The 23963-nt window shown below is 35.3% G+C and overlaps 1 protein-coding gene across 3 annotated transcripts; it reads left to right on the top strand.

The window, feature by feature from the left end:
* The first annotated feature begins 40 nt into the window (after window positions 1–40).
* Window positions 41–17665, top strand: LOC121315006 (dual specificity protein phosphatase CDC14A-like). 3 transcript variants are annotated; one of them, XM_041248840.1, is made up of 17 exons: window positions 46–315; window positions 4234–4324; window positions 5062–5137; window positions 5649–5741; window positions 7176–7252; window positions 8360–8426; window positions 8529–8591; window positions 9048–9135; window positions 9655–9885; window positions 10256–10394; window positions 10684–10849; window positions 11005–11102; window positions 15121–15168; window positions 15425–15544; window positions 16010–16199; window positions 16602–16664; window positions 16999–17665. In XM_041248840.1, exons 1-16 carry the CDS (start codon window positions 204–206, stop codon window positions 16626–16628), a joined length of 1686 nt encoding a protein of 561 aa, XP_041104774.1. In that variant the 5' UTR covers window positions 46–203; the 3' UTR covers window positions 16629–16664; window positions 16999–17665. The 3 variants fall into 3 exon arrangements, 2 of the variants coding, with proteins under 2 accessions (XP_041104774.1, XP_041104783.1); XM_041248849.1 differs by lacking the exon at window positions 46–315 and adding an exon at window positions 3183–3698; XR_005950190.1 differs by lacking the exons at window positions 16010–16199; window positions 16602–16664; window positions 16999–17665 and adding an exon at window positions 13343–13486 and having other exon boundaries at window positions 41–315; window positions 15425–15463.
* The last annotated feature ends 6298 nt before the right edge of the window (window positions 17666–23963 follow it).

Below are 23963 nucleotides of genomic sequence, written 5' to 3'. Positions count from 1 at the left end.
CCAATAAGCACAGTCAGTAGGAGAGGCTATTCTTCAGTCCTGCCTACTGTAACGAAACGTCAGAATAAAATGTGCAGAAACCGAGTTAACTGCCGGACTACGATTTTCAGGAGGTTGTTCGGTGAATGGAAACCAACGCCAGAGAAAACAGCACATCGACAAGGCGTGTTTGAACATGCTGCCAACCCAGAAACAAAACAGAGATGAAGCGTAAAAACGAGAGAAGGAGACGTTGGGAGCCGAAGAAAAAAAGATCCGTCGTAAAACGCGGAGAACTGGAGGAGCTGACGGCTGATGTTTACATTTGCATTACAGGTAAGGAAGTAGAAAACGTACACACTTGCCGTGTTGGTGTGGAGAACAAAAAAAAAAAAAAAAAAAAAAAAAAATTTAAAAATATGCCACGGTCGCAAAAACGAAATAATATATATATATATATATATATATATATATATATATATATATATATATATATCAATAATTTCTTTTTTTGATAAAATATATATATATATACTAAACTTTCGAAATACACGAATCGGATGGCTGTCAATACTGTGAAATTGACACTTTAAAGAAAAAAACTGGATTTTACCGCTGTATGGTCAACCAACTAACCTTTTGTCTGCACCGCTGTTGAATGAATAAGCGATACAGTAATCTCTGTATTCGTCTGCTGATGTTTTGTAATTCAGTTGCTAAATTCAAGCATTTAACTATGTTGGCAGTAAAACTAAAACGGTTGTTGTGCTCTGACATTAAGCAAAATAGGACGGTTATGAGCAGGTTTGACTTTGTTAGTGAAGATTTAAACAAAAGGAACACTAATAGGTATTAATTATTGATCATTTAAAGAAGTTGTGGTTTATGTTTTATCTTTAGCCTGATTTTAGTGGTTCTCATGTCAACATTTGCATCTGGATCTGGTAGTCTGTTATTTAAAATGTAAAAACTATTTAAAGCCCATTTATTTTCAAAATGCAGTGTTTTGCATGGTTAAACACTTAACTTGCTTAGTGTTGGGGGTGAATTGTGGCTCTGTGTGTAATGGTTTTTGAATATAAGTTTATCAACAGATCAGTATACATTATGAATGAAGGCGATATCTTGATATGTGTATCTAGTTAGTTTTATCTTGTTTTTCCAATCCGTAAATTAACGTTGAAACTATCAACTTATGCCTGCTTTTGTATTCATTCAAGATTTCCAGAAAAAAAGGATAGGCTAGTACTTTAGATGCAGTGCCACCTGCATGTTCTTTTTTTTCTCGCTAATATTATATCACTCCAGGGTGACTGTTCACATTCTTATCATTTAGTCTTCTTTGTGCTCTGCAGCGTCAGAAATTGACTTACCAGTTTGTTTACATTACCTAAGCTTGTTCCACACACCCATTTGCTGCATTTCATACCAGAAATTACCTTGAAAAGTTTTTTTTTTTTTTTTTTTTGGTGACCAATATTGATCAGGTTTGCTGTTTTGATTAGAGCTATGTAAACATGTGAAATTTAACATCCCTATTGAGAAGCCTTTTAATTTATGGATTCATTAACGTGTTTATTTCATTTAGTTTATTTAAATTAGATCACAGAGTAAACGCTCTGAGACAAGAGTAGAAAACACTGGTCTTGGAGGACTATTCCATTCCAGGTTTCATAAGTATTATTCTTTGAACCAACTTTTGGGACTTAGCCAAAAGTTGGTTCAGTTTAATGATTAATGACATAGTTGTAACTTCCTTGTGGTTGCCTACTTTTGCTCTGAGAAATGATCTTGCTAATGGGGAACCTTATTTGTATTGTATAGCTTCAACCCCACCCCCAAAGCACACAGTTGACATGGATATTCCATTACAGCCAATTGCGTGGAGTCAAGTGTCATATTATAATATGAATGAAACACACATATTTTGTGGGTAAACATGTCCTTGTTACAGTGATTGCAGTAAGTAACCTGCAGTGGCTCTCGCTGGTGCTTTTGCAGTATAAATGAGAGTGCCCAGCTATTGGTTTTTATTCCATGGGAACATATAATTGGCTTTTTCCTGGTTTAAAGTGGACGGTTGTTGTAAATGTCTTGAATGTATTAAAACATTTGAGATTAGAATTTCATGTTTTCAGAGTTATGGAAAGTCCTTATGCAAAATCTAGGTGTGTCCACTTTCCTTTTTGATGTAATATAGCTACAATACTGTGGTCCTATGGCTTTTTGGTTTTCAGGTGACCTAATGTGTTGAGACATTGTATTGTTATGATGGGTACACGCACGTCAAAATAAATCATATACTGTGCAAGATTTTTACAAAGCGGCACTGTGATAACCTCAAATCTCAGACTGTTTGAGGTACTGACTTCATATTTGCAGGGTTATATAATACTGAAAGCTAAGCAATCTGGTGACCTCGACATTGGTATAATGGTATCATTCTCATTCAAGTTTCAATTTAATGGTGTCTGGTAAAACAATAACTTTCACTGGTGCATTGTTTTCATCACTGTCCATATCAATGATACAAATCACTGTTTTTTTTTTTTATTTTTTTTTTTTATTGTTTGCAAACTGTTTGATTACAGATGTCATTCACCTTACATTTTATCCCCAGCGATTCTTTGTTTTACAACATGTTAACAACGTTAGCTGCAATACTACATTTGTATTGTAATGAGTAGCCTTCTTTTAATATACCATATTGAAAAGATGTGGGGGTTGGGGGGCGTGTATTTCAATACGGTTGTTAATAGATTATTCCCAAGATTTTGGAAACTTGAGGCACTTTTTATGTTTTTGCAGATAAAATGAACCGATTATGTGATTTATTTATTTATTGCCTTGGTTGTCGACATTGCAGAAATTGCTGTGTTTTGTCAAAATCACAAGTGCTGAAGTTTAGTGAAATTGTTTAAAGACCAATACTGCAATGAGTGTATCGCAGAGCAAAAAGATACATCACGATTGGCTCGGCGGAGCTTTTCTCCTAGCAACGGCTTGGGCAGCGTTCCAATTAGATTCATCTATATCTTTTCTGCAGAACTTGAAATTTTTAAAGGGACTGTCCAATGATTGGCGGGCAGCTCGTACAATGCCCTGCAGTCTAAAGCAGTTTCTTCAGCCGTGAGCCAATGAAGAGAGAAAGCCTGTGCCAGAGTGGGCGGTGAAATCACTTGGCAACTGAGTCTCGAGCACAGAGGGCGAGCGCTGCGACTCAACTTCTCTTTTTTTTTTTTTGTTTTGCAGTGAGAGGAAACTTGCTTTGCTTTCCACTTGTTTGCAACTGTGTTGTGATTATCAAAATTAAGATTTTTTTTTTGTGTGTGATACCCGACCTGAAGGACTACATTGGGAGATCTTCAAATCGATAAAAAGAAATACGGCAGGGGATACTTTTATATATACAGGCGGCATTCAGTTTTCAGTTTAAATTCTATTGAGGAAGGGGTGTTGGTAGATCTTAAAATATATACCTTTTACACACGTACAATTCTAGGACTTTTTTAAGAATACACATTTTTAACGCGTTCGTTTTTATTTAATCTATGTATTATTTTTATTGAATTTACTTTGCAATTTTTAAACACGGCGGTAGCGGTCTGTTTTATAACCAGTATAAAAGTAGGTAAATTACATTAGGTATTTAGAACGGGAGTAAATAAACAGAATGGCGGAAGTGGAAGAGTTAGTTAATACAGTCGAATTTATCAAAGGTGCGTCTCAACGTTCTGTTTTGTTGGATTTATTTCTACCTGTATTAATTGTTTATTCAGTACCTAATCATGTATTTTGTGAATGTCATTGTTGGTTTCGTAATGCTTAAATGCACTTTGTTGTTGCCTACGCCTTTGTCTGTACTGTGTGTGTAAAACATAAAGAAGTAGCAAACCAAGTTTAACCCTTAGGTATTATATAAATGTAAGGATTGTCATGGGCATGGCTTTATTTACAGGTTTTTCGATTCGTGTTCATTTGTTTTAATCAAGGCGCATTTGCTGTTGACGCTTCTTGACGGTGTTTAACCGATTACTGATGCACATGCGTTTTGTCTTTTTCCAAAATCTGCCCTTGATTTATTTGACAAAAACTGAACATTTACAGTTTTTTTTAAATACGTACATTTTTTACATCCATTAGAATTTGTTTTTGTACAAAATTGCACAAAATATACCACATCCTGTGTTTTTTTTTTTTTTGCTAGAAAATGCATGGCGTAGATTTAAAATGTAACAATGTATTCTTTTTCAGATCGTCTATATTTCGCCATTCCTCACCAGAAACCCAGAAGTAATTCAGAAAGGCACTACTTCTGCATAGATGAAGAGCTTGAATATGAAAAGTAAGTGAAGAGCGAAGACCTTTGTACCAAACCTCCAAACCTAGACCAGCGCATTTTCATATATTGTGGGTCTTGATGTATTTAAGTGCTTATTAGAAAAAATCCATATATCCATATATTTAAGCGCTTATAGCATAAAACAGTACTGTAGTGGAGGTGCCTAATATGTACAGTGTATGGTGTTTAAATATTTAGAGACTTGCCTGTCAACTCGTATTGAAACCTGCTAAGGGCCTTCTTTATGAAAGGTTATTATGTTGATCACAGTCAGGGATGAATGTCACTGACAGGCAGTTAGGGTTAGGTCTTACTGTTCGGCATAGTTTTCTGTTCCAGCTCACCATCTTAACTTGACCACTAGTCCTCTGTCAACTTAAGAGGACTTGATTCTGTCAGTCTGTTTTGCTATATTTTGAATAAGGGTTTGTTATTTGTATGAATAGGACAAGCTGGCAAAAAAATATAATTAATAATAAAATGGATATTCTCCACTGAGGACCTTTTTCAAGTTATGTAATTCTTTTTAAACCAAGTTCCAATATATATGGGAAATTGAATGTACAGCAAGTTTAGTCAACATTTGGTTACTTTTGTTATTGAAAAGTTTGGCACGAAAATATTTAGTTTTATTATCTGTTATTTATTTTAATTTTGATGGACTTACGCTGAATGCATTATGTTCTAAATATAGTTTCATCTTGACTTTTTTTTTTTTTTTTTTTTAATTTCTTTTATAGTTTCTATGCGGATTTTGGACCTCTTAACCTGGCCATGCTTTATCGCTATTGCTGTAAGCTGAATAAAAAGTTAAAGGTAACTCATGTTGGCATTGTGAAGCCTGTGTGGTTCTGCATATTTGGGGTTTCAGTAAATGCCTATATATTACCAAGTATTAGATATGTATTATAAGTATGTACTATAGTACAGTTGCAGAAAGTGGCTGAAGTTAATTACAAATGCTGTGCTAGATGACATGGTATTGCTGTAGACATGATATTATAAGGTAATCTATCTTCAAGTGTAGGAGTATTTGGAGAGAATGTTACTACTGGTCTCTCCTGATTCAAAGGGACTAACGGTGTGTGTTTTTTAAAATCTTGTTTCCTCACTGAAGATGGATCTGCTTTTTACAGGCCAGTCTTGTGTTTTTCATTGTGTTTTGTATGAATAAGCAGTAAAAGGAAGTTTACTTCGATGCATGCTTGCCTTTGCTTTGTTTTTGTTCATACATGCTCAGTTATGTTGTATTTATATGAATTCATAGGTCTAATTTATTCTGATGGCATTACTATGTGTTTACTGTAATCTCTATTTCATTTTGTAGTCCTTCACACTTGGAAAAAAGAAAATTGTTCACTACACTTGTGGTGACCAGAAAAAACAGGCTAATGCTGCTTATCTTATAGGCTCATATGCAGTAAGTATTTTTTTACTGTTATCTATTGTAAAATCTTAACTTATTTTTTGTCAAACCTTTGGCTGTTACTTTGTTTCCTTGATTTTATATAAATAAATAAAAACACATATTGCAGATGAACTAGCTTCTTGCAAATGAACTAGCTTCTAAACTGGTGTAATGAAAGCATGGTGAGCACTGTAAATGTCACTTCAATTGCATACACATTTATTTAGTGTCTGTAAATTGTGTGTTAGTAATATCAGATTTTTATATTTGCTTGTAAGACTGGTTAAAGCTGGTGGAACTGTTAAGGTGGAGTATTCTTTTAGATATGAGAGGTTGCTTACTGTTCACTGAAACTCAATGCACTTTAAAAAGGTGTCAAGTGAAAACATTGTGGTCTGTTTGTTGCTGTATGCTTTTGTAGGGTGTCTGGTTTCAGTATTTCAAGATCATTATGTTGCAAACCTAAATACAAGGTTATGTTGACTGATACTGCCTGCCCCGGTCAATCATTTTTCTCTCAGTGCGATGACACATACAGTGTACGCAAAATCAAAAACAAATTACATTTATCTGTAACTGTATGTTTAATGTGTTGATGCTGTTTCCAGAAAGATAATAATGAAGGTAAATCCAAATGGTTGATTTGCAAAATTAACCATTTATTAATTATTTCCAGTGGATGGTCTTCAGAACTGTTCATCCAATTGTGCAAGTGACCCTGTTTGTTTGGTGGGAGAAAATTAAACTGAATTGTTGAAATATTGCTGATCAAGTAAATGTTCAGGCTTTGTATCCTTTTTTTTAAATTTTTTATAGGTTTACCTGGACACAAAAATTAAGAATAAATCCTGATTTGCAGAGGCCTAAAAATCACCACATTAAACAGATGGCCTCGTACATTATTTTTTACTGACATGAATGAAATTTAGTCATGTATGAAATTATCCATTTCTTTTTATCCCAGGTCATTTCTCAGAGGTCCTCGAATTTTTTTTACAGGACATCAGGACCTTCTGTAAAATTAAAATCAGGTTTCCTTTGCAAATCGACCATGTCAGTATTTACCAGCCTTTACAATAAACTATAATAGAATATAATAATTGGTACGATTTGTCCTGGGTCTCTACTCTTCATTAAAACGCTACTATTGGGCATAACCAAATTGGGGACGGGCGAAAATACAAAACGTAATTGCAGATTCTTCAAAAAAATATATGCTTTGAACAAAGCATTTGAGATGCAGGTATGTATGGAAATAGGTTCAGCTAAGTAAAAAGGCGCTCTGATACGCGTCATTCATCCTCCTACTTGCACGAGTTATTTGCAATATACGTGAGTCAAACCCAAAAGATCACATTCTTTCCAAAAGTGTTGACATCCTGCTTTTACCATGTGCAAAATTAATGTAGATGTCCGTTGACTTATGGGTGTGTTTTATTTTCATAGGTAATGCACTTGAAGAAAACCCCTGAAGAGGTTTATCGGCTTTTGGTATCTGGAAACACCTCCTACTTGCCTTTTAGGTAATTTTATTATGTACTGTTCATATGTTGTGTTATTTGTTGATAGCTTGTTGGTATCTTCACTAGAAGCAGCACTTGCAGTTCTTACTCCTTCACTGGAAAGGGCATTCATATGGGACATCATTGCAACTATGTGGTTGTGTAGCCTTTCACTGGAAAGGTAATTCCTATAGGATAGCATTGCAATTATGTGGTTGTGTAGCCTTTCACTGGAAAGGTCATTCCTATAGGATAGCATTGCAATTATGTGGTTGTGTAGCCTTTCACTGGAAAGGTAATTCCTATAGGATAGCATTGCAACTATGTGGGTGTGTAGCCTTTCACTGGAAAGGTAATTCCTATAGGATAGCATTGCAACTATGTGGTTGTGTAGCCTTTCACTGGAAAGGTAATTCCTATAGGATAGCATTGCAACTATGTGGTTGTGTAGCCTTTCACTGGAAAGGTAATTCCTATAGGATAGCATTGCAACTATGTGGGTGTGTAGCCTGTCAACAGTTACAATTTCCAATCAATTCTACCATGTGTAGCATGAAGTGTGGATGATGTATTACGTTAATTGTAAAGAAGTTGACGTCTTAGTTTAATGGATGAACTGTAAACACTCATGCAGGGCGTGCCTGTCTACAGTGTATTATTATTTTTATTTTTTTAAGCTAGAATTCTTTTGTATTACTATTGACTTCCTGTGTTTCTGTGCAGCGTTTCTGCATTTTTCCATGTATTTTTTATTTATTTATTTTTACAATACAATATAGCTATAAAACTCAAATTTGATTGATCCTAGTGAGTGATGCTTGTTTACATGTTTTACATGGTACCACTGAAAACAAAGCTAAACTGATTGCTTAAAAAGCCTTCTGTATGTATTGCTAGCTTGGTTCCTTTTGAAATTGTTTAGTTAAGCCACAAGTGTTGTAGAAGAGGCAGGAATGTTGTGTGCAGGGGCCAGTGCCACAGGATTAGGAAAATCGCTCTCTTGAAAATATGTTTAGTCAAGGAAAAACTTTCATCTTGCAAGGAAGGTGGTTTAACAATACATCTGTACTAACATAATCACAGCTGTTTTTAAAGCTGCTTATTCACATGTCATTCATATCATTTCAGGGATGCTTCTTTTGGCACTTGCACATACAATCTAAACATCCTTGACTGTTTACATGGAGTCCATAAGGTAGGTCATTGAAAAATAGACAATGTATTACACTACAGCCTGGGGGTGGAATAGTAAGAATGGAGAAGGAATGTGAACAGCACCTCTTTGTCTTTGTTGCAGGCTCTGCAATATAATTGGCTTGACTTCTCTGACTTTGATGTTGAGGAGTATGAACATTATGAGGTAAGGTGTTTTAATTTAGCGTTTTAGTCCTGTTGCATTGTCAACAACGGGGATGCAACAGAGATATAATGGAGGCATCCATACGTTATAACTAGACTTGTAGATACCAGTATATCTAGAGAATTGTGCCTATCAATTATGATGAAATCTTATAAAAGCATTAATTTGTCCAAGTATTTGAGAGTATTGGTTTTTCATGGTTTCTGTTGTAATTGCGCCAATGAAAGCTGTGCTTGTTGGAATATGTTGCCTATGTTTCCTAAAATTTGTCACCTCTGTTAAAACAAGTTAAGACTAGGCTCTGTTATATGTGTGTGTAACACCTTGTTACTACTTGACTGTTCTTCTTTACTTCAGCATATTGGTAATAGTAGGTAATCTAATAACATTTTCATTGAGTGCATTTCACGTAGGCAGGCATCGTAGTTTTAATTTTTCTTCAAATATTTTGTACAGAGAGCAGAAAATGGAGACTTTAATTGGATAATTCCTGGGAAGTTTTTAGCATTCAGTGGACCACATCCAAAAAGCAAAATTGAAAATGGTATGTGAAGCAGAAACTTTCTCTTTTTTTTTTTTTTTTTTTTTTTCTTTCTCCCTCTTGTTTTAAACAAACCAAGTGTGAATGAACCCTTACATTTGTGTATAATTTGTTATAATCCTATACAAATTGACACTATTCAAGTATGGCATTTTATAATTCCTTAAATTAGAAACAGTTGTGCCCAATGTATTAACCCTTTGTCAGCAGCAATTACTCTTTGAATATCATAGGTTATCCTTGCATGGGATTCATCTTTTAAGAAAGATACATTTTATGAAATCATAATTGTTTTTTTTTTTTTCACATACAAAGGAGAGGGATAGTAACAAATGGATTTCTAGTATTTAAACTGACAAGATTGAGGGATGAGTGGTGACTGTAAGAATGCTGGGTACCAGACTTTCTTTCTTTCTTTATGTAAGATGCTAAATTTAAAAAAAAAATGTTTACCTCCTAGAAACTTGAATGACTTCATGCATTTGTCTAACCCCCTTGTGAAATTGACCTCTCCTACTTCAGGCTATCCTCTTCATGCACCTGAAGCCTACTTCCCTTACTTCCGAAAGCACAACATCACCACAATAGTTCGTCTAAACAAGAAAATGTACGATGCCAAGCGATTTACTGATCTAGGTTTTGAGCACCATGATCTTTTCTTTGTTGACGGAAGTACACCGAGTGATGCCATAGTCAAGAAGTTCATAAATATCTGTGAAAATACTGAGGGTGCCGTTGCTGTTCATTGCAAAGGTATGGTTCTTTAAATGCATTTTCTGCTGAACTTAGAGGTGTGGGTGGGGGTTATCACTCACTTTATATACTAGAGCAGGAGTCTCCAACCCTGGTCCTGGAGAACCCCTATCCAGCAGGTATTATCGGTGTCTAAAGATCTGCAACACCTGTTAATCTTGACTAATTAAGCCAATAATTGGTTCAATTAAATAACAGAGATTAGCTGCTGGTTTTCGTTTCAACCACAGTAGCTCTCCAGGACCAGGGTTGGAGACCCCTGTACTAGAGTAACAGAACATGGAGGCAGTTCAATATGATTAAACTTATTTTGTTTTTCGAATTATTTTCCTTTCATCAACACAAACTGTATGACCACCTTGTTTTCTAGCTGGTCTTGGCCGAACGGGTACTCTGATAGGATGCTACATGATGAAACATTACAGGTTAACGGCATCTGAAACCATTGCATGGATAAGAATCTGTAGACCAGGTTCAGTCATTGGACCCCAGCAAAATTATGTGCAAGAGTAAGTAAAAATAAATAAATAAAATACATGTTACTAAATATGAAATGTTTCAGTAGTGATGTTTTGGAAGTTTAAACATGTAATTTCCTATTAATTTTCAATAAATATTATGTTGTGGTGTCTAATGTTTACCTTTTTACAGTTTATCCTATGTTCCAAGCAAAAAAAAAATCAAAAAATGTTCTGTAATTTGGAAAATCTCCCATAGAACCTGTTTTTTAAATAAAAAATAATTTTAAATAGTAGGATATAAAAGTACTGTATCTTTTTCTTTCTGTCCATGCAACAGAAAACAAGCTAGCCTGTGGGCAGAAGGAGACATCTACCGTGCAAAAATGAGAGAAAGACAAAATGGAAAGAGCAAAGTTGCAGTCACAAGAATCTTATCGGGGGTTGATGACATTTCAATTAATGATAACACAAACAGCATGAGTGCAAAACTGGAAATAGAACTGGTAAAGCACTTGCTTGTTTCTCTGTGTGTGTTTTAATACACATCAGCATATAGTTGCAGTTTTTTTTAGACTTATATTTGCACATTTACGAGCAAATGGAAACGGTAGAACAATATTGAAATGTTATTTAATGACTCCTGTTTTGTCTTTTTGAGTATAATGATGAAGGTGAACGGAATACTATAACTCAAGGGGACAAACTACGTGCTCTGAAAAGCAAGAGGCAAGTTCGAGCATCAACGGGATCATTAACGTGAGTAGATTCAGCAGTGATACCATCATTCCCCACTACTTTTAATTAGGGTCACCACTGCCTCTTGTTCAGACTTCAGTATGTGTCAGGATTGGCTTTAGCAAGTGGGTACCACAAGAAACCACAGTTTACAGTAAAACACTTCATGGTGATGTTTTTTTGTGGTATTAAGATCCATTGCAAATACAGGGTTAGCTTTTAAATGGTTTTAAAGCAAATTATGTATGATATAGTTTGTGTTTTAAAGGCAAAGTATAAACCACCATGTAGCTGTGACAATGATGTATAATACCAGGAACTAATCTACATGCATTTATAAAGATTTTATAGACTATTTGTGTGGTTTTTTTTTTTTTTTCTTTCCCATTCCATGCTGTCACATTTTTTACATGTGATATTACCAGTTGGTTCTGCCAATATAAACTGGACTAATACTATTAAAAAAATAAATAAAGTAAGTCTTTGAATGATAGACATCTAGATGTGCACATCCAACATTCATCACCTTTGTTGTAGGAGTGGGAAAAAATCTTTAAAGCAAATAAACTTTCTCCCAGACTTTCAAATAATAGCTGTGTAAATGAAAACCCTGGCATTAACACATTGTATAGACCACAGCTGATCTTGAGTGTTGCATGGATGAGGTGTTTAATTGCCATGTAAGGGACTATTTAGATTTTTTTATTTCACATCTTGAAGAAACCGAGAAGTCCCTTTTAAAAAGCCAATTGTATGAGGATAAACTTTTAGTTTTAGATTTCATGTTTAGAAAAATAGCGTATTCTTAGAAAAATGATCACTGTGACAACAGACAAATCTGACCATGATTTGATACCCTGTGGCAGAGGCAGGGTTCCTAATAGAATTAAACCAGTGTGGCTTGGTTGGCTAATCCTGGGTCTCTGTACTGACAATGCATCAGTGTAATTTATATGCAGTGTGTGTGTGTGTGTGTGTTTTTTTTTTTTTTTTAAATGTATTATTAAACTTGCAAAGCATGTGGAATGAACAATGTTAATTTCCTAATGCTGAACAAAATAATTAAAATTGTAATACCAAATTATCAAGATATTAAAATATGAACATCTATTTTAAATATCTGTGCATTTTGAAATTTCACACCTACTGTATGTCAATCTTGATTTGGTTTCGTCAATGCAACAAAGGCTTTTTTTGTGTTGTTTTTGTTGCTATTTACATTTCAAATATTTATATGTATGGTTTTATTCCATTGGCATAGCACCTGTGTTGTGCAGTGTAGTTAAAAAAAATAAGTTTGAAGACTTTGTTTAACCAGTTCTGCAGCGGAGGTATAGAAGTCCTAGAAGGACCCGTAATCTTGATGTGATGTTTAAAATGTTTCTTTGTAATAATAGTTAACATATTTTTTCAAGTTTCAGACTTTTTTTTAATTCTTTAGTAATTTGTTTTGAACTACGACTGTAATGCTGATACAGCCGCAACTGTACAAAAAGTAAAACACTTCTGACTGGTTTCACAGACCCAGTTTAGTACTATTCTTGGACTACATAATGCTTCCTTAGATAAGGAAGTACACAATTACATATGGTGTGAGAGCCTAAATTAACACAAAAGTGTATAGCTGCATACATTGCCATGAAAATGTTACAAGGGTTTGTTTCTACATTTACAGCGGTTTCCAGACCTAAATTACCAATGATCCTGGATTACTTTACTTTAGTGCTAATCTGGATTTATGAAACCGGATGTACATTTATGATGTCCTGATTAAAGACAAACTTTTGTGATCTGGGGGGTCATGAAATCTTTTAGATTGATGCCACTGGGAAATGGTGTAGATTATCCCAAGAGCCAATGCATGACGATGTTCCAGGTGCCTGGCATGATGTCCTTCCAATGCTTTCCTGAAACTGTCTGCAGAGATGCCACTCAGTGCTATTTTGTTTATGTGAACTAGACATTTTTGAGACCATCTCTACCAGTGTTGATATTGGCCCCAAGGTTGTATATTGTGCACAGTTGCTAGTGTTTTGCGCCACCAGTCCTCTTTAAAATAACAAAAGAAAGTCTTGCCTTTTTTTATTTGTCGCATGATCTGATAGTTAACATCTTTCAATATCGGCATGGCTTCTGTTTGTGTTCAAAACACAGCATTTGGACAGATCTCATTTCTTGCTTGGAGTATCTGCTTCTCCCATTTTTTTTTTTTTTTTTTTTAGTTTTTTGTTTTTTTCTATCACCTTTTTCCTCCCTTCTAGATGGCTCCTTGCTATGCTGATCTCTACACTGTGTAGTGTTATCATCTGGTGGATTGTTTGTGGCTACCCTTCTCCCATCCTGCTTGTCTGTCTAGATGGGTTAGGAATATAGTAACCACCTAAGGAAGCCTAACTTGTAGCATTGTAAGTGTGCCACTCAGTATTTTTGTACTTTTTTTAAATCATTATTCATCTTTTATAATTGGGGAAGAAGGATTTACAAAGTTTTACTGTGTGTGTGTATATATATATAGATATAGTGTATATATTATCTAATAGATATATACATATATATATATATATATATATATATATATATTATATATATATATATGTGTGTGTGTTTATATATATATATATATATATATATATATATATAATTATATATATATATATATATATATATATATATATATATAATTAGGCAGCTAGGCTCTTTTACATCTGTGGGGTTCAGTACTGTAGTATCAACCAAACAACCAGCTAAAATTATACAGAAAAAAAAAAAAAAACTGTTTCCGACAGGAAGAGTTACCCACTAAAACTTTTCAGTTGCAAAATGCTAAAAAGCCTGTTTTCTGAAATAGCTGAACATTCCCTTGAGTTACATAATTTTTTTGAATGACATACCTGTTTTTGTGTGTGTGTGTCATATATATAAATTCCCTGACAATCTGAGAAAGCCACCTGAGATGCTAAGTAGTGTATGTCTGTAACGAATAATTTAGTAAAAGTAATGTGAATGAACTGCTACTGTATTTGTAATGAGGCAGGGGTCATGGGGAGGGGGGAAGAAACCTGTCATCCCTTTGTGGTTGCTAACTGAGTGTATGGCCATGAATAATACAATAAATAAAGTTCAGTACTGGTAAGATCTTATGCTTTTAATTTTTGAAAGATCTTCTGTTTTATTTATTTTGCTACTATAAATGCCGGAGTAAAACACTGACTTCAATAGAAACTTCCTCCTTCATGCACTGATATATCACAAATGTTTTATAACTTTATATAAATAGTAATTGGAAAGCCTTTTTTTTCTTCCTAAAATACAAAGATGTTTTTAATATTTTAATTCTTTGTATTCATGTTTTAAACTTTCTCAACCTTGGATAAAATGAATTTCTTGCTCCCTAATTAGCTTTATTAACAATACTGGTCCACCTTTTATTGTGCTTGGAATCTTTTTGGTTCTTTTTTAGTAGGATATGTTCTTGCAACGCTGTAGACCCACCTATTGTCTGCTGTAGGTCTCATGGTCTGATTGCAGTGAGACCACTGGAGTAAGTTTGAACTAAAAAAAAACATTACGTGATTAGGTACCAGGAAGCAGCAGCAGCAACAACTTAATCTAACATTCTGTATAATCCAAATTTATAGTATAAAATACGAGCAAGGAACCAAAAGATCTTCAACAGACAAAAAAGGGGACCCACTAATATTGCTAGTGCCAATGCGAGGCAAAACCTTATTTGTACTCTAATTATGGATGTGCTTGGTTTTGGTCTTGGCTGGGGATATGGTTTCAATAAAACTCCCATATTAATACTTATAAATGTATTTGTTGTTGCAAATTAATCTATTTGATCGAGGCTGTTCATATTGCTACAGTGTATATGTTAAATAGGAGGCCTACTGAAATCCATGCATTTTGATGTACCTCTGATAACCCTTTCCCCTAAAAACAAATACATGCATCAATCTATTTCTGAAGGTGGTGATGGCTGTGTGCAGTGTCCCCTAATGTTTTGCATTCACTTTTTTATTCTTTATTTTTACAGCTCAGAAGAGAACACTATTCACACCAGGTCCTCGTCACAGTCTTTTAGGTATGTATTCCCTCCCAGAATGTTGGGAATACTCCTGTGCACTCTCTTACACCAGGCCTTTTCTAGTTTGTTTAAGGTAGTTTCTGCTGCAGACATACAAGCCGCCTTGTCACTGTGTCATGTTCCAGCTACTCCCAGGAAGACATCAGGGGTTAAAGGGGGTCAAAACCAATGGAAACCAATTGGGGGAAGCAGTGTGTTTTTTCTCACATTTGTATATTTTACATAATACTAAGTTCTCTATTTTTAAATTTAGAATCATTTTGCAATCCAGTGTGCAGAGCAACAAACTTTCAAAATCTGCAAGCCTTTCAAGTGGCACAGACACTGGGAAAAGAACAAGGAGATCTGCTACAGGACACACCAGCTTGGGGAGGTAAGGGAGTGACTTTTTTTACTAGGCTAGATCAGTGTCTATTCCTTTAAAGCCAGAATCAAGTTTCCTTTTGTACTGCTGTAAATACTTGGTGTCTGTTCACAAGATGGTGCTGGTTCATAAAGCTATACTTTTCTGATCTAGCTTGAATTACTTGTCTGTTGTAAAGACAATTTGGTAATTGGACCTGTACCTCAACTTGTGTTCAGTCAGCTGAAACTTTGTAAACCAGCCAGTACACCCCAAAACAGATTTTCCTATTTAATATAAGTACAGATCATCCAGTTTAATGTAGGTTTTTCTCTATGCACACCTATTTGGCAATGACACTAAACCTGCAGTTTCGAGAATTAAGAAAATAAGCCATTGTATATTTTTATTGAAAAAATAGTGTTCTAGCAAAAGCAATATAGTTATAGACAAATTAATGGTCTTTATATTAACCATGTCTTCCTTCTGTAACAGCCAGTTGTTAAACTCTAGGCTAGCAAGATCCTTAGGCAACTTGCATGCATTGACTAGTGACCAGGACCAAACCCAGAATGAGGCAAAGTCAGGCTCTAAACTTGTAAGCAATTCAACCAACCAGATGAACAACCTAAATGCAGTAAACAACTACACCCAGCAGAGATCAACCACAGGTCACTCTCAGACAGTAAGTGCCAGTTTGCTTTTTTCAAAATATATGAATAAATAATAAAATGTGACAAAGATGTAGAAGATTTTCAGTTTAACTTTATTTGGCATTTCTCCATCCCCTCTATTCTTCCAATTTTAACTCCTTACAAAACTAAGATTTAATTATGGGTTTGAGCTTCAATATAACTTTATTACATTTGATTACACTGAAAACAACAGTCCTGCTTATAGTACATGTAGTTTTGTTCTGTTTTTCCAAACTTGAATCAGACTCAACTGTTTGTGCTGCCATTCCACAATCAATTAATCAATCTTTATAGCGCCTTTCATAGTGGACCACCATTGTGATTTAGTGCTGCCAGATCTGATTTCTACATGTTAAACACTTAATTGATTTTTGTTTTTTTTGCCCCAACAGTCTGATTCCTCAGAAGGGGAGAAGTAAAGCTTGTCGCATTTACCACAAGCGATTGAGATTATGGTACTTTTTTAGTTTCTTGCTCTTTATTTCACTACTTGTGTGTGTGTGTGTGCGCGTTCTCTCTCTCTCTCTCTCAAGTAAGGCTTGCAAATTAAACAGATACAATGTATATGCTGGAGCAGGTCTTGGCAGGTTTGATTTTTAGGCCATCTTGATGGCAAAATCTGAATACTTTTAATGACATCTAGTAATGGGAATAGTGTGAAATTGCAAAAACTACCAAGTGCATGCCTTTTGTACAAGAAATATAAGTATTATATGGGGTTAATTTAGTATTAAATAAATGCATCAAAATAACATTGCGCTTTAATTTTTATTTTTTTTTATTTTTTAGTCACTCCATTCCCAAATCCAGAGTACCGCTGCTTCGCTAAAAGGAAGTTTGTACAAAGGAGTTGGGAGTCGATTCTTCCTAGACAAGAAATACTGAGCTGGCTTTTTTTTAAGCTTCTGGAAAATGCAGACTAATCCTAAACTTATTAATATTATTATGGATATTCAGTCACAAATGAATTGTAAACAATTAACAACAAAAAAATTGTTACTTTTTGATAATGGCTTGGACTGCGTTTGGAGTAGTCAGCACTACACAGGGACCAATTGTGATGGCAATCTTCATGTGACTGTTGTAAATATATTGGTCATGTACCTTAAAAAAAAAATATATATATATATATTGTAATGAGCATGACTACATTTTATATAGTAATGAAAGTATTAATTTTCTATGCTGAAATATGTAAGAATTCAGTGACACTGTCATTATATAATTTGTTTTTGTCTAAGATGCAGAACTTTGTACATTATGTGAGAAGCATTTGATGTATTTACACTATTACCAGATTTGAGGCATTATGTATATAAAGTGGAATTATGTCAATGCTGAAAAGTACAATAGTTTTCATTTGTTTTATAAATCATGTAATGTGTTTTATATTAAATGATATATACTGTATACATATTGGTAAGTACAAATGCTAATAACATTCCTGCACCCATGATCGTGTTGTGTTTTTTTTTTTTTGTTGTTGTTTGGGGGGGAAAGAAGAGAGGTTAAAACTTGTGAAGGTAAACCTGGTGTTACTCAAACTACAGAGATTTCAAATCAACTGCAATGTGCTTAAACCTTGCTGCTCCTTAAGAGTACTACATACTATAGGAAGTTCCCTTGGCCAGATATGCTCTACTTAATGTCTTTTTGATGCTGTTTTATATCAGAGAAGTGCAACCAGGTTCAAAGATTTAAAACAATGTTACATTTGTAAGTGCCCAATAATAAATGTGATTTTTCGTAAAACACTGAATTTTATTAAAATTGAACACCATTGTATTATGCAACATGGCTCATTTATAGTGTTACACATTTCCAATATAACACTTAAAAGGGGCATGTGATTTCAGTTTAGCATTCCATATTGCTTGTCAAAAATTGGCCAAAATCGACAGACAAAACAAATACTAACTAAAACAAGTATCGTGCTGATCTTGAACCAGCGCGCCTAGTCAGTACAGGCGTTAAGCCTGGGACAGACATCGGCGGCATTTTCACAGTGTGGTACCACTAGTCTGCACCTGGACACACAGGTGCGGTATACACTACGTGGTGCAGTAGTTGTCAGTACCACACCATAGGCTATGTGCTTGAATTTACATATATGGCCAAAAGTTTTGCATTACCTAGTAGTATATTGGGATGCAGATATTAAAAAAACCTATATGAACATAATTTAGATTTCATTTAACATCATGCAACCTAAGAAACTACAAAATGATATCTCAAAAGTATAGCAGAAACTACAATAGTATAGTATTTCATAGATGTCACATTTTTCAATTTTTGAAAAACTACAAAGTGACATGTAATTAATATGTCAACATAACATTAATTCTGTAGGGCATGATGCAAAACCTTTGGCCATAGCTGTAATACCCCCTGTATAATCTACTTAATAAAAACACTAGTTTGTTTTTCAAAGGTGTTTTCTGTCATCTATAGGCAGGTGTATGAAATGACCGATCTGAGCTTAGCAAAGAAACATACGAAACTAGCCTACTACTTGTGTTAGAAAATATATCCTTTTACAACCAGTTATTTAGTAAAAATAGTAGTGAACTACAGAAATAAAAAGGCAAAATGTGATAACTATCAAATTTGCGACAGGAAGGGTGCTTATCAGTTGGACTGACTTGCCTGTCCTTGTATGAAATATGGGAGGGATCAAACACTTCAAGGTGTTTGGACAGCTCTGTAGACAAGTTTCATTCCTCATTTTTCCTGACAAGCTTGTGTTGCCAGCACTTGGCTGTGATTGGTTAAACTACCAACAGTACCAAGTCTGCATGGCTGCAGACCCAGGCTGAGAGCGACCTACCTCTCAAGACTCCGGATGTGACGTAGAAGACTCGACCAGGCTCTGATGTTTCCGTTAGGTATGCCCTGTCTGGGACGTTGAGCTTCCATGACAACAAATTGAAAGTCGTATTACCCACTTCATAGTTTTTAAGGGGAAATTAATTGAATGTCATATGCCACATATTAGTTTTTAAGGGGAAATTAAGAAACGTGACAGATTTAGTCATATCAGCCAACCTAGCTAGTTTACTAGCTAACGTTAACAGTACTTGACTACAAATTGGGTCATTACTAACGTTAACCAGCCTCGCTTATTAACATTAACGTTAGCTTATTACAGCTAGCGTTAACTAAAGCATAAGTTATTCTAACGTACGGTGCTTAAAATAAGGGACAACATTATGACAAAATCAAAATAAAAACGTAATATATTTTTATGTGGTTAGTGCTGCTGTGCCAGGGTTCTGAGTTCGAATCCAGCCTGGGGGGGGGGGGCTGTCTGTCTGTCTGTGTGGAATTTGCGTGTTCTCGTGGGTTTTCTCCGGGTACTGTGGTTTCCTCCTACAGTCCAAAGACATGCTGTTCAGTTTTATTGTCAACTCTAAATTGCCGTGTGTGTGTGGCGCCCTGCGATGGACTGGTGTCCTGTCCAGGGTGTAGTCCTGCCTCACACCCAGAGTCTGCTGGGTTAGGCTCCTGCTCACCGCGACTGTAAAGGATTAAGCGGTTATTGATAATGGATGGACAGATTAGCTAGCTTGTTGTCTAGCCTATGGAGTCGTTTCATGCTAGCTACTAGTGTAATCAGAAACTGCTTGCTCAGACACTATAATGTAGGCCAGCCCTTCCCAACCTCTTTCTCCAAATGACACCGTTCCAAAAAGAAAACATTTGGTAACCCCATAATGTTGCGGATAATATGAACCTTTGAGCATAAATACAGCCTTACAAATACAACTTTAAATAATATCCATATACTTTATACTTTAAATATGCAAATGCTTTATATTGTTCAATTAAAATTGAATATGACCAACACAACATGCGAATATATGTACATGTTCTACAATAATCTTTCTGTAAAGTGACTGAATATGGCTTAGGGTCCCGACCTCAGGATTGGGAACCACTGATGCAGGCTAACTGCATGTTCTCTTTACATTGTTATGCTTAAGTGAATTGTTAAGCATGAGAAAGCATAAAACAACACCATAGTGTTTAGATGCACTCCAGTGACTTTTTAAAGCTAGCTATATTTTGACAGAGCCTCAGCAAGAGTGCTCTATATGTGCATGTGACGGGATTGCCCAAGTGATTGAGGCCCAGGGACAACAATGCAGGTAAACAAAGGGGTTTTATTAAGAAAAAAAAAGGTTCCTAATTGAGGGAGTGCTGCTTTTATAGCAGGTGGCTGGAGTTGATTGTTCAATTAACTCCAATCAACACCCAGCCACCTACAGGCTATTGCTAGGCAGGGAATGGATTTTAACCCCTTCCCTGCCAAATATATACACCCTACTACAATGTTACAGTGAGCAGTAAACCACTAGTCCTCTAACATCTCTCACTTCCTTAAGGAATATGTCCATGTCCTTTTGTATTTTTAAAATAAAAACAGGACTGGAATCTCCTCAGGGTGTCTCCCCTCTATATTCTGCATTTGGTTATAATATTCTTTGTACATCTTTAAAGCTTCTTGTGCTTCCTCTTCATTCATGGTCAGCACTCTTGGAAAGCCAACGATGTCAGAGAAAGCAGAGTTGAATTCCTGCATCCATGGGACAGCTGAGTGGATGGCCTGCATCCCTCTGGATTCCTAAAAAAGAAAATTATGAAGCAATATTCTTAATACACACAAATAAATAAATAAGCAAATAATATATTAAAAGAACGATGCAACAAGCTTACTCATACTTTACTGAAGCAGGGTTGCCATGCCAACTTAAAATTGCTATTGTTAAAGACTGACACATAAGATACCCACATTGTAATATACACACTACAGCAACAAAGCATATCTGTGTCTGTGCACGTACTTACCATTACAAAATTATATTCCTTTTTTTTTTTTTTTTACCTCAAGCAGATCGATGTTGCCATGATAATGTTTCTTTTCTAAGACTCTCAGAAACCTACATGCAATAACAAATATGGTGTACACTGTACTACACTTAAATAACAGTGAAAACATACAGTTATCTGAATGGATCCTTCAACTGACTTTGATCCTTCAAAGAAAGTCATAATTTTAGCTACTTTTGTTTTATGAGACCACAACTGCAATACACTGGAGATGCCACAGACAGTAATACCTGGTTTATCTGTAGAAGGCTGCAGTCATCGTTTTTCCCCGCCCCAGTCTCAGCTTCCTGTGTGTCACCTGTTAACACAGACAGCCTTAAACCTTTAATTTCATGTAATTATCAATTAAATACTTTCCATGTATTGGAAGAATCTTATGTTTTGCAAGCATTGTTCAGAATTATTGAGAACTGTGAATACACACACCAATACCTGGTCTCTTTGTAGAACAAATAGTCTCTTCCTCTAGCAGAAAGGCGGCCTCTTCTGTCCAGTGTGCAAAGCGTCTTCAATGGCTATTCAAGATAAAAAAATATATTTTATATATATATAAATACTAAATTAGTATATCAATACATAGTTAATCAATATTTACAAAAACAACAAGATGTTTCCAGCTGCGGCACCCCCCTTTCCAGCTGCTGCTTTTTCAACAATCGGTTGAGCCTGGTTGCATTGCATCCAGAGTGTTTAATGAAAAGATCTTTCTTGATGATTGATTGTTGACAATGGAAGCAATGAGAATGGCCTGTTTCCCTCCAGTCCCAGTGACATTTATAAATTGTGAAATCTAAAAAAAAAAAAAGAGAAAAAAAAGTTGGAATATAAACACATTGATGGTGCACATTAGAAATCACGTAAAATGGCAATTATAAAATGGTTAACAAACCTCCATGTTTCACTGCTCCATTCAAGTGAACAGTCATTAGTGTTCAAATACCGATGCTGAGCAAAATGGACAACGATATGATATACAACACTTGGTACATCTACTGATTTCTGGGGCCTCTTTCGTTTGTATTACTGTACAGTGGAACTAGAAAAAAGCAAAACAATTAATGTTTGATTCATTATCTAGCCAATTAGTTAGCAATGTGTGCTACTATACAGTACATAATGTGAACCATAAATAAAATGACAGTACATATAGCCTAATTTTATGATTAGTTGCAAGATGCTACCTAGCTACACACATGTAAAACAAGCATTCAGTAAAGGATGGAAAACCATCAAATATCAAATTAACGAATCATTACTCAACGTTTGCTAACACACACAAAACATGTAACTTACAATAAGCAACAACGTTAAATCCGTGGCTTCAAACGTTAAAACTCGTTAAAACAAATCATTTTTCACATTCACATAAAGTTAGCTAACTTAGCAGATCAGTAGTGCCAAAGCAACTTGCGAAACAAGTAATGTTAGTTAACGTTACCTAATGCTACATAGTTATGTTAACTTAATGTTAGCTACTAACTTAAATTATACGGACATAATACGTCATGGCACATTTGAGCGACATTGAGAAATCAAAATATGATGGAAAATAAAACAAATAAAAGTTATAAATTCTAAGACCGGGCTGGCTATATTATCTAATGTTATATTTTTTTTATTATTATTTATTTAAAAAAAAAACAAAAAAACAATCATGTCCAACATGCGATGCATTGCACCCAATTTATCCAGACAGCTAGCTAGCTGCCGTTCATTTCAATCACATGTCTCATCGCTTACCTTTTTCTCTGTCTTCATCTTTTTTCTGTTATACACTTTTCGGGAATCGCATCACTTCTTCTGAGGACATCTGAACTCCTCACGTGATCGGGATGGGGGACGCAGACACACCCTTCAACTGTACCGCTCCGCACTCAGAAAAAAAAACAAGTGTGCTTTCGATTTGAGTGGCAGTGCGGGACTAGCGGTATTGTCCCGCGGTGATCTGTCCAACACCATATGAAAGCAACGCCAGCGATACAGGCAGCAAAATGCCCGTCTGTCCCCGGCTTCAGGGGCATATAATCGCATGGCGACCCGAGACGGCCATGGTTAGTTTAGTTTTTTTTTTTTTTTTTTTACATTAACAATACGCACAAATACAAAAACATGACAAGACAACAAAGGTGGCAGTTACGTGTCACTGGTGACCAGGTAAACTCAAAGCGCAGAGCATATCGTTTTTGACCAATTCGGGCCAAGTGCTGCAAATCACATTACCAATACTGACAGCCCTGTGACGTGACAAGAATACTACGAAAAAACGGGGGTTATGCTGGACATTGTATTTGTTAACCTTAACACTTACAAATTTCCAAATAACATTACAATTAAAAAAAAAAAAAAAAAAAGTGTATACTTTTTTTTTTTTTACATGTGATTTACGTAGACCTGTTAAATTGTTTTGATTATTTTTGTAATAGAACAGGCCTATGCAATTTCATATTGTATTTAATTGTATAGTAAAAAAAAAAAAAAAAAAAAAAAAAAAAAACCCATAACGAGTAGATTAACCTATTTCTACTGTGGACCGTTGCTTGTGCTTTAATTACCAAAGTGTAGGAGCGTGAAAAAGAAAAAATGAAGTGGAATTCTATGGAATTGGAGTTCTTTTGCTGTAATTGTCACGGTGCATACAATTCTTTTTTGCCAATGCAAATTGTGGCACTCTGACTTTTTCCTTAAAGCCCTGAGATTAAATTGTTCCAACTGAATCCAATCAGATGGAAAACACCCATATCCGACAAGAATATTTCTGGCCATTCTCCAGTACACAAAGGGTTGTCAGGTGCCCTTCCATATCGCCTGTTTTGAAGGGAATCTGCAGATTCTTTTGGCAATTGTACCAGATTCCATTGCATTCA

Source organism: Polyodon spathula, chromosome 1 (genome assembly GCF_017654505.1).
Source record: "Polyodon spathula isolate WHYD16114869_AA chromosome 1, ASM1765450v1, whole genome shotgun sequence".
Lineage (NCBI taxonomy): Eukaryota > Metazoa > Chordata > Actinopteri > Acipenseriformes > Polyodontidae > Polyodon > Polyodon spathula.
Note: the sequence above shows the minus strand (reverse complement) of the source record. Positions and strands in the feature narration are given on the sequence as shown.